The sequence below is a fragment of the Nothobranchius furzeri genome, chromosome 1, assembly GCF_043380555.1.
Source record: "Nothobranchius furzeri strain GRZ-AD chromosome 1, NfurGRZ-RIMD1, whole genome shotgun sequence".
Classification (NCBI taxonomy): domain Eukaryota; kingdom Metazoa; phylum Chordata; class Actinopteri; order Cyprinodontiformes; family Nothobranchiidae; genus Nothobranchius; species Nothobranchius furzeri.
Window position 1 is genome coordinate 93,072,507 of NC_091741.1, and position 15,111 is coordinate 93,087,617.

The following is a 15,111-nucleotide window of genomic DNA, read 5'->3' on the forward strand; positions in this document are numbered from 1 at the left end:
CACACACACACACACACACAGCTTAAGTGATATTGAAACAGCACAACAAGTTCCTGTTTTCTTTCACGACAAAGCTCACATGGGTAACATCTGACCTATTCTTACCTCAGGGGAAGAATCACAACTTCCAAACACATCAGCAAACTCAGAGGGACTTTTCTTCAGAGTCTGGTCAGCAGGCAGCGTGTTGTCATTGTAAGATGACACAAACTTAAAGTCACTGGTTCTAGATCCTGTTGTCAGGTAGGCGTCATAGTTGTAGGAGCTGCGTAAAGTTCCTGTTCCATCAACGTCTGCGTAATTAGGAGGGAGATAAGCTCCGGGAATGGCCACTGCTCCATCAAACAACAGTCTGGGCTTTCTCCTGCGACAAAACCTCACACCCAGGACGATGATGATGAAGGTCAGGAAGAAGGTGGACACACACACCAGCGCAATGATCAGATACGAGGTCAGTTTGGAGTTCTTGTCATCATAAGAAATATCTTTCAGCTCTGGCACCTCAGCCAAGTTATCAGAAATCAGTAAATACATGGCACAGGTGGCAGACAGAGAGGGCTGTCCGTTATCTTTCACTGCTACAATCAGGTTCTGTTTCATGCTGTCAGATTCAGAAATGTCCCGCTGCGTCCTGATCTCTCCGCTGTGCACACCGATGGTGAAAAGTCCCGGATCAGTGGATCTGACTATCTGATAAGACAGCCAGGCGTTCTGTCCAGAGTCCGCGTCCACCGCTATCACTTTGGACACCAGAGAGCCTCCGTGTGCAGCTTTGGGGACCAGCTCGGTCATGAAGGAGCTGCCCTCCGGGGCGGGGTACAGTATCTGAGGAGAGTTGTCATTCACATCTGATACGAACACACTCACGGTCACGTTGCTGCTGAGAGGAGGAGAACCGTTGTCTCTGGCCATCACGTGGACTTTAAAACTCCTCAGCTGTTCATAATCAAACGACCTGACAGCGTGGATCACCCCCGTGTCTCCGTTAACTGATAGATAGGAGGACACCGACGCGCCGTTCACCTCAGCAGGTAACAGAGAATAAATCACGGTACCGTTTTGTCTCCAGTCCGGGTCTCGAGCACTAACGGAACATAAAGTGGAGCCAGGTTTGTTATTTTCACTCACATAAGCGCTGTAGGACTGCTCCTCAAACACAGGTGGATTGTCGTTGATGTCAGCTACAGATAACTGAACAGTTTTAGAGGAGGACAGAGGTGGAGAGCCCTCGTCAGTGGCACTGATTGTAATGTTGTAATCAGACACTAGTTCACGGTCCAGCTGTCCTGTGGTCACCAGAGAATAATAGTTTTTAATGGAAGGAACCAACTTAAAAGGAACGTTCTGCTGGATGGAGCAGCGGACCTGTCGGTTCTTCTCAGAGTCTCTGTCCTGCACGTTGATGATGCCCACCTCTGTACCAGGTGGTGCGTTCTCAGGTACCGGGTTGGACAGGGACTTTAGATGGATAACTGGAGCATTGTCGTTTACATCAGTAATATCAATGATCAACTTTGCTTCTGAAGAGAGCCCATATCCATCTTTAGCTTCTACAACAATTTCATATTTTGAACCATCTTCATAATCTATATTATCTGTCACTGTAATTACACCAGATTTGGGATCAAGAGAGAAAAATGTTTGTGATTTATCAGACATTCGACTAAATTCATACGTGACCTCTCCATTTAGACCTTCATCTGCATCTGTTGCACTAACTGTAACAACTGGGGTGTTAATTGGAGAGTTTTCCGGTAACATGGCTGAATAAACAGACTCGGTAAAAACGGGAGCATTATCGTTAGCATCCAGCACAGTGACGTGAATAACTACAGTCCCAGATTTAGGAGGAGATCCTCCATCTACAGCTGTGAGCAGCAGTCTCAGTTCGTTCTGATCTTCTCGGTCTAACTCTTTATCTAAAACCAGCTCTCCATATTTACTGCCACTGCTTGTGGTTTGAATGCTGAACAAAAAATTTGCGTTTTGTTGCAAAATGTAATTTTGAACGGCGTTCTGGCCTATGTCTGCATCCTGCGCTGCATTAATACGATACCTCGCTCCTTTATCAGCTGATTCCCTTATTTCCAGCCTAATTTCCCCTTTAGGGAAAATTGGCGGGTTGTCGTTTATATCCTGCACCTGAACAGACATCCTGTGTAATTCCAGAGGATTTTCTAAAATCAAATCGAATTTTAGAAAACACGTCGGCTTTTCCCCACAAAGCTCCTCTCTGTCTATCCTCCCCGCAACCATTAAACTCCCACTTCCCATGTTGATGCCAAAGTACACTTTATCGTTTCCTTCCATTTCAACACGAGCCTTACGAACAGAGAGCCTCCCCAGGTCCATTCCCAGGTCCTTAGCGACATTACCGATAACAGATCCGCGTTTCAGCTCCTCCTGGACGGTGTAGGTCAGCTCACCGTGAGCGCCGTGCAGCACAAAGAAGACAAAGACGAGACCCCAGATTTCAGCAATTCTCAGCAAGTGCGCCATCATAAGTTGGTTCTGTTGTTTGTTAAACAAGCTGACATCAAATAATCCAACAATTCTCTCGACCGCAACGAAAATATCCGCAATTGTCTCCGTTTTATAAAATCTAGAACACACAGGGGCAGGACGAGATCATGGAGGACTTGAGAACCACACTGATCACGCTAAGCTGGTCTATACTGACACCGCGAGCATGAAAGGAACATCACAACAGGGTTCGTATGGAGTTAATAGAACATGAACCTAATAATACAGAAAGAACACAGAAATACATTACTGAAATAAGATGGTGGTTTAAACGTTATTTTAAGTCACAGAACACACTTCACTGGAGTGACAGCTGGCATACTGTATGAACGTTTTAATTACTTCCTAACTCAGCTTTTCTTTTCTTTGATGATAATAAAATGTGTTGGTTCAAATTATTTTATCATTCTTGATGCTCAGTTTTTCCCCAATTACCAACTATTCGTATTTTTCTTTAAAAAATGCTCCCTGCAAATATTGAGTGGAAAAAGCGTGAATGTTATGTAATTAAATGATTCCTAAAATTCTTTGAAGAACAATATATTGGCATCATAATGTTTGCCTTTTGTGCAGTGAAAAACAACATAAGATAATTTTAAACGATATGCTTTTAAAGATAAGAAACACGTGAACACTGTGATTCGAACTGGAAACGTAATTCAAAGGGAAACACGCTTGTTTTAAAGACATCAACCTGTTCTTTGTTTACTGTAAACAAAAAAAACGAAAATGAGAAGCTATTTATTGTTTAAAAAATAAAAAAACCATCAAAATGTAACTATCAAAAATATTTGCACAAACTACAATGTAAACGAATTTTAAATTAACAAACAAGCGATGTTGCCTCAAAACACAAAATTAGTCCGTGGTTGAGAGGAGTTTCAGCACCATGGAGAGAGACAAACACTCGAAGCTGTTGCTTTTTCCAAAATAATGACGCAGTCGGTGAAACACGTTACAGAAGAACTAGAAAGAAAAGAAAGAAAACGATCCTTAATAAAGCGCATCTCAAATATAAAAAAACATATGAGGCGCTTCACGAAAACAAAAAACAAAGAGCAACTCACCCCCAAATTAAATTATTTTTTGCTGATTAACTATATAAATGAGTGTCTAACCATGCTGTAGACACATGCAGTCAATCATTTGGCACTTAAGTGCATCTTAGTTAAAATTTAAATATTCTGCCTAAAACTGTCATTGTTGCACAGTTGTCAGGTAAAAACTGCATTGCATTTAAATTTAATATGCCATTGCTATAGGCTAAGAAGTACACTATGATGTCAGCTGGTACATTATGAGGTCACAATGTCGTGTGTGTGTGTGTGTGTGTGTGTGTGTGTGTGTGTGTGTGTGTGTGTGTGTGTGTGTGTGTGTTTTGTGTGTGTGTGTGTGTGTGTGTGTGTGTGTGTGTGTGTATTTTGTTAGTGGCTCCGCCCTTTCAGTCTGCCAGGCGACAGCATTTTTTGCATTTTTCAAACAGGAAGTGGGAGTGGAGTAAGACTCTGGCAGGGGGTGACTTGCTCTTTAAGTATTAAAAACTGAAAGTGAGGACTTGCGGTTGGCAAGCGATGGCGTAGGTGTGCAGTTTGCTGGCTCCCGCTAGAATATTTGTTTTTATTACTCTCTTCACCTCTCCTCCATCTGTAACCCCGTTGGGACTTGGGCGTTACCATCAGCAACAACATCACGAGCTGGGAAGTCATGTCTAAATCGACTAAAGGCAGCAAAAAGGACTCGGTAGCAGAAAGCTCCTCGGCAGGGGCTAACGCAGCTAACGGAGCTAGCATGCCATTGACCGCAGCACAAATCTCAGAGGTGCTTGATAAACTCTGAATGAAGATTGGTACTGACTTTAAATCCTTGTTTGATCATTTGGACACCAAACTGGACAAAATTCAAACCAATGTCTCAGGACACGGGCAACGCATCAAGGACCTCGAATCAAACGCCGAGGAAGTTAGCCAACGCTTAGAGCAACTCGAAACTGTGTGTGCGACTCTACAGGAAGACAATGCAATGCTGAAGTTTAAACTTTCTGACCTCGAGGGGAGAAGCAGGAGGCTGAATCTATGAGTGTTTGGCTTACCCGAGTCTCTGGAAGGTCCGCAGCCAACAGCATTTTTTTCCAGGCTTCTTGTGGAGATATTTGGTGACCAGATTCTATCATCTCCACCTGAGCTGGATAGAGCCCACAGCAGCCTTGCCCCAAAACCCAGTCCAGCGGGGCGTCCGCGCCCGGTGATTATTCGTTTTTATCATTTCCGAATTAAAGATTTGGTGTTGAGGGAGGCAAGGAAGCACAGCACGGTGGATTACCGGGGGCACAAGCTTCGTTTCTATGAGGATTACAGTGCTGACGTCCTGAAGAAGCGGGCTGAGTATGAGAAAGTTATGGCTGAACTCTACACCAAAGGACTGCGGCCTTCTCTTCTCTTCCCTGCGAGGCTGCGCGTCATGGGGAGAGACGGTGGTTGCGGTGCATTTCCGCGGCAGCCGACCTCCTTCGGTCTATGGAGGGGGAACATAGTGCATCACCGTGATCCAGCTTGGACCTTCTGAACTTCTCAGGTACTACCGGGACTTCCAACAGCCACAGGACGATTATACTGCATACATATTTTAATAATCAACACCTGTTGAGAAAGGACCAGAGCGCGGTTTTGTTTCCATGTATTTGTTGGCAGTTCATTCCTAGATAAAATATCTTGTTGTATGTTTGACGCTCTATTTAGCCCTCAATTTTCAGCTTTGTGAAGAATAGTTGTTTATTTGTTGTGATGCGGGGAAAAGTTGGTTTAGTTTGAGAGTATATTTTTGGTATGCTGGTGATGAGTAGTAGGAGAATTACAGTGGCTTTTTTTTTTTGTTTTGCAACCTGTGTTGTTTTCAGGGTTTTATTTTTTTTTATTTTTGAAGGGGTGGTGGGTTCATTTGAGACAGCAAATTTTCTTCTTAAATTGTATTTTACTTTCTTTATGTATGTTGTTTTTCTTCCCTTCCTTTCACTAGGGGGTACTCTAGGTACTATGATTACAGGATCACTCTAGAATGAACAGCAATCTTAACCTTGTCAGATGGAATGTAAAAGGAATGAACCACCCAGTTAAACGGAAAAGAGTGTTTTCTCACCTTAAACAGCTCAGGTCTGGATGGTGTTTTTGTAAGAAACTAATTTGTGAGATTCAGATCAGCGGTATTTGGGGAAATGCTGGTCGGGGCGGTCATTTCATTCAAATTTTAAAGCAACGGCCAGGGGCACGGCCATTCTTGTTGAACATAATATTCCCTTTGTTGCCTCAAATATCATTTCAGATAAAAATGGATGCTTTATGATTGTATCTGGCACACTTTGCAATAAATCTGTGATCTTGGCCAACGTTTACGCGCCTAATTTCGACGATGTGGAATTTTTCCAAAACCTTTTCTCTCAGCTCCCGGATTTGAATCCTCATTCTCTGATTTTAGGTGGGGACTTTAACTGTTTGTTGGATGCACAGTTAGATCGTTCCTCCTCTAAGCCTGCTAGTCTAAATAAGTCAGCCAAATATATTAGGTCATTTCTTGAAGACTTTAGCCTTACTGATCCTTGGCGTTTCTTATATCCAACCGGTAGGGACTACTCCTTTTTCTCTCACGTACATCATACATACACTCGCATCGATTACTTTTTTATAGACAATTAGCTGCTCCCAAACCTTAAATCTTGCAGTTATGAAAGTATTACAGTTTCCGATCATGCCCCGCTGCTTCTTTAAATGGCTCTTCTGGATAGTGGCTTTGTGAAAAAGCATTGGAGGTTAGATCCGTCGCTGCTTGCAGAGGTAACATTTGTTTCAGATATTTCCTCTAAATTTAAAACCTTTTTGATTGAAAATAGGACCCCATGCATGCCTTGTCAAACATCCTGGGAAGCATTGAAGGCCTTCCTTAGGGGCGAAATCCTTTCTTTTGCTGCATTTAAAAGGAGAGCTAAGGAAAAGAGACAGAAGGATATTTCAGACCAAAATCTTAATTTGGATAGACTATATGCACACTCACCATCTCCTGCATTGTATAAAGAACAATTAAGGCTACAGACTGAATTCAATATTCTTTCTTCCCGCCAGGTCGAAGGCTGTTTGATCAGGTGTAAGAGCAATTTTTATGAGCATGGTGAAAAGACCGATAAAATTCTGGCCAATCAGCTGCGCGGTGCAAGGGCCAAACAATCTATACGGGGCATTAGGACAGACAGCGGGGACATCACATCTGATCAGACAGCAATCATTGACAAATTTAGAGCCTTCACTCAAATCTATATACGTCAGATTCTACTACATGTTTGAGCGATATGGAGAGTTTTTTTTAACTCTGTGGATATGCCTTCTATTCTCCCAGAAACTAGACAAAATCTTGAAGCACCCATCACCGTAGAGGAAATCAAAGTAGCTATATCATCCATGCAGTCGGGGAAATCACCGGGCCCAGACGGGTTTTCGACATATTTTTTTAAGGTTTTCAGATGATCTTTCCCCTTTTTAAGTTTATTATTTACTGGTTCGTCTGAGTCTGTGGTACTTCCCCCATCATGTTATCAGGCTTGCATTTCCATGCTGCTTAAGAAGGACATAGACCCATTTGACTGCACCTCTTACAGGCCTATATCTTTATTAAATACTGATGTTAAGATTTTGGCAAAGTTGTTTGCTTGTAGGTTAGAAACTGCCTTTCCTTCTGTAATCTCTCCTGACCAAACTGGATTCATTAGGAATCGCCACTCATTCGATAATTTTCGCTGTTTGTTTAATATAATTTACACAACTAGTCACCGTGTAGCTGAATGCCTGTTGTCTATGGATGCTGAAAAGGTGTTTGATAGGGCTGAGTGGGTTTATTTGTTTTTTACATTACAGAAATTTGTTTTGGTCCTTTATTTCAATCCTGGGTTAAACTACTGTATGTGAACCCTGTAGCATCAGTGCTTACAAATGGCCATTGCTCTGATTACTTTAGACTTTACTGTGGGGTGAGGCAGGGCTGTCCTTTGAGCCCCCTCCTCCTTGCCTTGGCCATTGAGCCACTTGCTATTGCGGTTTGTGGCAGTGATGAAATACAGGGCATCCTTAGAGGCGGTCTCGAGCATAAGGTCTCTCTATTTGCTGAGAAATTGGTATTATATATTTCCGATCCACTCAGGTCTCTCCCAGCGGTACTCCAGATTTTAGACAACTTTAGTACGTTCTTCGGCTATAAACTTAACTTGAATAAGAGCGAACTGTTTCCGATTAATAGGGAGGCCATCTGTCTCAAGTATGGAAGTTTTACCTTAAAGGTTGTTACTAACCAATATAAATACCTTGGGAGGGGGTGTCACTAGGCATTTTTGTGACTTGTTCAAGAGTAACTTTCTTCCACTATTTGATCAAGCGAAGCAACCACTATCTAAATGGTCCCCACTAGTACTGTCTCTTACTCTGTGAAAATTATGCGTCTCCCCAAATTTCTTTATCTCTTCCAGTGACTTCCTATTATGATCCCTAAATCTTTTTTTAAATCTCTAGACTCCTTATTCCTCTCTTTTTTCTGGATTGGCAAACATCCTAGGCTGAGAAAGGCCTTCCTCCAGTGGCCTAAGCAGGGGGGGGATGGCCTTACCCAATTTACAGCACTACTACTGGGCTGCGAACATTAGGCGTATGCTTCACTGGAGGCACTTTCATCTTGAATCTTCACCTCCAATCTGGGTCACCATGGAGGCCCATGCGGTTGGTGCAACAGTCTCTCTTTCTGCACTCCTAGGTGCGCCACTTCCACTTTCTTGCCCTATCGCTTCTGGGAGCCCAGTGGTTAAGCAATCCCTGAAAACCTGGTCTCAATTCAGAAAAACTCTGGGTCTTCAGGCTTTTTCACTTTTAAGTCCAAGTGCAGCTAACCACTTGTTCTCTCCATCAATGTCTGATGCTGCCTTTCTTTTTTGGCATAAAAAAGGTCTAAAACATTTCACAGACTTATATTGTGATGATCTCTTTTCTAGTTTTACCCAGCTGACAACAAAATTTGGGATTGCTTCCACTCAATTTTTTCAGGTTCTTACAGGTCAGGCATTACATGCAGAGTACGATGCCCCAATTTTCAAATAAACCCCTAGAGAACCCATTGGATGAGTTTTTATTCATAAACCCCACAGTGGGAGGAGTAATGTCTAAGCTTTATAACTCTATCACTCAACTACGTTGTCCTTCATTAGTGGCTATTAAAACTGCCTGGGAGCAGGACCTCAATTTTGCAATCTCAGATGAGGTGTGGGCATCTATACTGGGCCAGGTGCACTCCTCATCTATGTGTGCTCGACATGCACTAGTGCAATTTAAGGTGGTCCACCATGTGCACCTGTCTAAGGCCAAGTTGGCACGTCTATACCCAAACATAGACCCAACTTGCAAAAAATGTAGGGGTGCTAGTGGCTCTTTACTACATATGTATTGGCCGTGCCCCTCCCTGGCTAACTTTTGGAGATCAGTTTTTGGTACAATCTCTGAAGTTCTGCAGTGTCAGGTGGAGCCAAACCCTGTCTCTGCTATAATTGGTGTCGCCCCAGATCTGACCTTACCACATTCCAAACTAAGAATACTATCTTTTTTGACCATCAAATCAAAGATATTTTATTAATCTCAGAGTGAAATTGGAGTTTCCGTACTTACTGGCCAGAAGAGCTGTTTTGCTAAAGTGGAAGGACTCTTTTTCTCCCTCTCATGCCCACTGGATAAGAGATACTATGTTTTGCATGGATCTTGAAAAAATCAGACACACCGTCCGTGGTTCTGTAAACAAATTCTATAAAGCTTGGCAAACATGTTTGACATTCGTCGAGAAATCCACAACTATTGTTTCTGAGTAGCCCCCCTTAAATTGTATTATGTTTTATTTATTTATTTTTTTTTTCTGTTTTGTTTTTTTCCTCTCTTCCTTTCCTGTTAGGGTTGGCAGTCTGGCGCTTGTTCTTGGGGGTAAAACTTGAGAAAATTCACGTTGTTTTGAAATGTACTTGACAGGTCTATTTTTCTAAAATAAAAAGACATGTATAAAAAAACTGAAAATAAGTTTAAATTGAAAAGAAATGTGATCAAAAATGTTAGGAAAGGGAGAGAGAAGATGAGTAGGAAAGAGGAAAATCCGAAGATCCCGGTAAAGGCAGAACAGGTAGAAAGAGCAAAATAAGGAAAGGGTGATGAAATTCATGCAACGCCAGCTTGAACAAGGAGTTTACAGCTGCTTTTTAAAGGAGATAAATGATAAATGACCCGCACTTTTATAGCGCCTCTCAGAGTAAGGACTCCAAAGTGCTTTACACTGCAGTGTATCATTCATCCATTCACACACACATTCACACACTGATGGTAATGAGCTACAATGTAGCCACAGCTGCCCTGGGGCGCACTGACAGAGGCGAAGCGAGACCACTGAGTCCACTGATCTCAGGGTCAGGAGGCGAGAGTTTCAGAGTCTGGGGGCCACAGCAGCAAATGATCTGTCCCCTTTGGTCTTTAGCCTGGTGCTCGGCACAACCAGTAGGCTTTGGTAACTAAAAGTAGAACAGCAACAACCTGTCCAAAATAAGGACAATTATATAAACGTGATGTGCTGGCAAACCTTTCGTGAGCAAAAAAATAAAGTAAACGGAGCAAAACGTTCATGGAATGAATGACCTAAAAGAACAAGGTGTATGCTTTTGTTTTTAACTGATGCTGCATTAGATAAAGCTATTTTATATAGCCACAAAATGGTAAAACCATATTTTATTACAACAAATGCAATGAGTTATAAAACTTATTGGAGAATAAAAGTGAACTGATGTACACAAAGTATACATTTCTATTGAGTTACTGTCTAAGAAAGACACCGTGGTACAAATGTTTTTGATTATGTTCAACATAAATTGCAAATTTAACTTTTATGAAAAAAATATTTATTAAAAAAACAAGTGATGAACTTAGATACCAATATTTGAAGCAGTTGCTTGAATGGGATTTTATGTTTTAGGAGCTGTACGTTGAGGATAAACGTATATGTAAATATGCATTTACGTGAATCATGAATACAAATGTAAAGCATCTGAGTTGAGTAAAGCCTAGTTCATGCTTCTGCGTCAGCTCTACGTGGAAGAGATGCAGGCGAACTGACAGAGATGTTTTTTCTCCTCAGCCGAAGTGTTGCAGAGCAAATCCCCGCCTTGACAACTGAAAGCACATCGCTGTTCTGTGGTATCCTGTATGTATCCAGTCCAAGACAATGCATTTACTATTGTGTTTATATTGTATATTTTCATTTATTATTTATTATTATAATAACTGTTTGTATTTCAGTTACTTTTTTAACATGGACACATTTGTCTCTCATTCCACTCCACCTTTCCGTGCGCTCGCAACCTCTAAATCCACGTTTCCTGTCAATTCCATTTACGAATAAAATGCTTGCTGCATATTTTTACTCATCCAATAACAGGTGAATAAATGGTTAACATTTTTTGAAGTTTTCCGCGAGGTATTCAAGCCGGGATACAGCCTGTCATATATAAAAACGGTAATCAGTACGAAACAAAAATTACATGCTGCTGTAAAAGAATAGAAAGAAAGGTTAAAACCAGTCCCCCACACTTCTACTTAACAGTCCTGAAGATGAAAACCTTGTAAAGCAGTAAATAAGACAGACTTGCCTACCTCAGGGGAAGAATCACAACTTCCAAACACATCAGCAAACTCAGAGGGACTTTTCTTCAGAGTCTGGTCAGAAGGCAGCGTGTTGTCATTGTAAGATGACACAAACTTAAAGTCACTGGTTCTAGATCCTGTTGTCAGGTAGGCGTCATAGTTGTAGGAGCTGCGTAAAGTTCCTGTTCCATCAACATCTGCGTAATTAGGAGGGAGATAAGCTCCGGGAATGGCCACTGCTCCATCAAACAACAGTCTGGGCTTTCTCCTGCGACAAAACCTCACACCCAGGACGATGATGATGAAGGTCAGGAAGAAGGTGGACACACACACCAGCGCAATGATCAGATACGAGGTCAGTTTGGAGTTCTTGTCATCATAAGAAATATCTTTCAGCTCTGGCACCTCAGCCAAGTTATCAGAAATCAGTAAATACATGGCACAGGTGGCAGACAGAGAGGGCTGTCCGTTATCTTTCACTGCTACAATCAGGTTCTGTTTCATGCTGTCAGATTCAGAAATGTCCCGCTGCGTCCTGATCTCTCCGCTGTGCACACCGATAGTGAAAAGTCCCGGATCAGTGGATCTGACTATCTGATAGGACAGCCAGGCGTTCTGTCCAGAGTCCGCGTCCACCGCTATCACTTTGGACACCAGAGAGCCTCCGTGTGCAGCTTTGGGGACCAGCTCGGTCATGAAGGAGCTGCCCTCCGGGGCGGGGTACAGTATCTGAGGAGAGTTGTCATTCACATCTGATACGAACACACTCACGGTCACGTTGCTGCTGAGAGGAGGAGAACCGTTGTCTCTGGCCATCACGTGGACTTTAAAACTCCTCAGCTGTTCATAATCAAACGACCTGACAGCGTGGATCACCCCCGTGTCTCCGTTAACTGATAGATAGGAGGACACCGACGCACCGTTCACCTCAGCAGGTAACAGAGAATAAATCACGGTACCGTTTTGTCTCCAGTCCGGGTCTCGAGCACTAACGGAACATAAAGTGGAGCCAGGTTTGTTATTTTCACTCACATAAGCGCTGTAGGACTGCTCCTCAAACACAGGCGGGTTGTCGTTGATGTCAGCTACAGATAACTGAACAGTTTTAGAGGAGGACAGAGGTGGAGAGCCCTCGTCAGTGGCACTGATTGTAATGTTGTAATCAGACACTAGTTCACGGTCCAGCTGTCCTGTGGTCACCAGAGAATAATAGTTTTTAATGGAAGGAACCAACTTAAAAGGAACGTTCTGCTGGATGGAGCAGCGGACCTGTCGGTTCTTCTCAGAGTCTCTGTCCTGCACGTTGATGATGCCCACCTCTGTACCAGGTGGTGCGTTCTCGGGTACCGGGTTGGACAGGGACTTTAGATGGATAACTGGAGCATTGTCGTTTACATCAGTAATATCAATGATCAACTTTGCTTCTGAAGAGAGCCCATATCCATCTTTAGCTTCTACAACAATTTCATATTTTGAACCATCTTCATAATCTATATTATCTGTCACTGTAATTACACCAGATTTGGGATCAAGAGAGAAAAATGTTTGTGATTTATCAGACATTCGACTAAATTCATACGTGACCTCTCCATTTAGACCTTCATCTGCATCTGTTGCACTAACTGTAACAACTGGGGTGTTAATTGGAGAGTTTTCCGGTAACATGGCTGAATAAACAGACTCGGTAAAAACGGGAGCATTATCGTTAGCATCCAGCACAGTGACGTGAATAACTACAGTCCCAGATTTAGGAGGAGATCCTCCATCTACAGCTGTGAGCAGCAGTCTCAGTTCGTTCTGATCTTCTCGGTCTAACTCTTTATCTAAAACCAGCTCTCCATATTTACTGCCACTGCTTGTGGTTTGAATGCTGAACAAAAAATTTGCGTTTTGTTGCAAAATGTAATTCTGAACGGCGTTCTGGCCTATATCTGCATCCTGCGCTGCATTAATACGATACCTCGCTCCTTTCGCTGTTGATTCTGTGATTTCCAGCTTTATTTCCCTTTTAGGGAAAATTGGCGGGTTGTCGTTTATATCCTGCACCTGAACAGACATCCTGTGTAATTCCAGAGGATTTTCTAAAATCAAGTCGAATTTTAGAAAACACGTCGGCTTTTCCCCACAAAGCTCCTCTCTGTCTATCCTCCCCGCAACCATTAAACTCCCACTTCCCATGTTGATGCCAACGTACACTTTATCGTTTCCTTCCATTTCAACACGAGCTTTACGAGCAGAGAGCCTCCCCAGGTCCATTCCCAGGTCCTTAGCGACATTACCGATAACAGATCCGTGTTTCAGTTCCTCCTGGACGGTGTAGGTCAGCTCACCGTGAGCGCAATGCAGCACAAAGAAGACAAAGACGAGACCCCAGATGTCAGCAATTCTCAGCAAGTGCGCCATCATAAGTTGGTTCTGTTGTTTGTTAAACAAGCTGACATCAAATAATCCAACAAATCTCGACCGCAACGAAAATATCCGCAATTGTCTCCGTTTCATAAAATCTAGAACACGCAGGGGCAGGACGAGATCATGGAGGACTTGAGAACCACACTGATCACAATAAGCTGGTCTATACTGACACCGTGAGCATAAATGGAACATCACAACAGGGTTCGTATGAAGTTAATAGAACATTAACCTAATAATACAGAAAGAACACAGAAATGCATTACTGAAATAAGATGGTGGTTTAAACGTTATTTTAAGTCACAGAACGCACTTCACTGGAGTGACAGCTGACATACTGTATGAACGTTTTAATTACTTCCTAACTCAGCTTTTCTTTTCTTTGATGAAATAATTTGGTTCAACTTATTTTAGGTTTCAATATGTTGTTTTCCCAATTACAAAACATTCATGTTTTCCTTATAAAACACTCGTTGTAAATATTGAGTGGAAAAATGTCAGTTTATGTAATTAAAATAATACTCAACGTGCTTTGAAAAACAATCTAGTGCCCTCCTAATGGCTGCTTCTTTTGCAGTGGATAAAACAAGACATGATAATCACTAGCAGAGCAAATCAGAACCGGCCGGTGCGGATAAAAAATCCGGTCCATTTAAACCCATAAAGGCCATGGCAACATTTTAACTGTGGCGCCCATTTGGGAACTGGGCATTCAGTGCAGTTTACTGACTTAATATGATGTTACAACGGAGGTTAACTGGCCATCTGTGAATTCTCCCAGAAAGCTCTGTGCTGGCCTTCTCCTCACCCCACCTGTCGGAGATCCCCCAGGCTAAGGGAACGTCCAGCCACCCAGTGAGGACCGGTAAGGTCACTTCTTATTTAGAGTTTTTTCTGGTCATTTATTAGTCGAAATTGGAGATTTCTGATGGTATATCTGTCCGTCCTCAAACATCAGCCATCCGCTTCCACGCAGCGCTGCCCCTCCTGATACGCCGGACTCGTGCTCCACAAAGGACCATATTTTGCGCACAAGGCGCATCACTTCCGTGAGGCGCGCTGTGCATGCAGCACCTTCAGTCCAGGCACAAGCGTGGTAAACATCGTTATTTGACACCGTGCTCGTGCCTCGACTGATCGCAGCAGGCAGCAGCATCTGACCAACCTGTGGTTACATGATGGTTACATGCGGCGACTTGTATCAGAGAGTATTATAAGACACCTTTCGTCAAACATTTTGACAGGTCTATTGTTCTTTGACCTTTCATTCCTATTGTTCATTTGACCCTTGACCTTGCCCCCCTTCCTATCATTAATCAAATGGACAGGTGTATTGTTCAATCTTTGCCCCCCCTTCCGTATCATTAATCAAATGGACATGTGTATTGTTAATTGTCCAGATGGTTTAGACCCCCCACGCCGCATCATCAATGGCGTATTGTTGAACGTGTCCAGATGGTCTAGACCCCCCACGCCGCATCATCAATGG

At 42.8% G+C, this 15,111-nt stretch overlaps 3 protein-coding genes across 4 annotated transcripts in view; all 3 read right to left on the minus strand.

The window, feature by feature from the left end:
* Positions 1-15,111, minus strand: part of LOC107376386 (protocadherin gamma-C5) — a 344,488-nt gene that overhangs the window by 298,124 nt on the left and 31,253 nt on the right. The window lies entirely within an intron of this gene.
* LOC129160930 (protocadherin beta-15-like) lies at positions 11-3,502 on the minus strand. The gene has a single exon (XM_054738018.2). The coding sequence runs from the start codon at positions 2,500-2,502 to the stop codon at positions 76-78; it is 2,427 nt and encodes an 808-aa protein (XP_054593993.2). The 5' UTR covers positions 2,503-3,502; the 3' UTR covers positions 11-75.
* LOC107372974 (protocadherin beta-15-like) lies at positions 5,901-13,865 on the minus strand. The gene has a single exon (XM_054738016.2). The coding sequence runs from the start codon at positions 13,815-13,817 to the stop codon at positions 11,166-11,168; it is 2,652 nt and encodes an 883-aa protein (XP_054593991.2). The 5' UTR covers positions 13,818-13,865; the 3' UTR covers positions 5,901-11,165.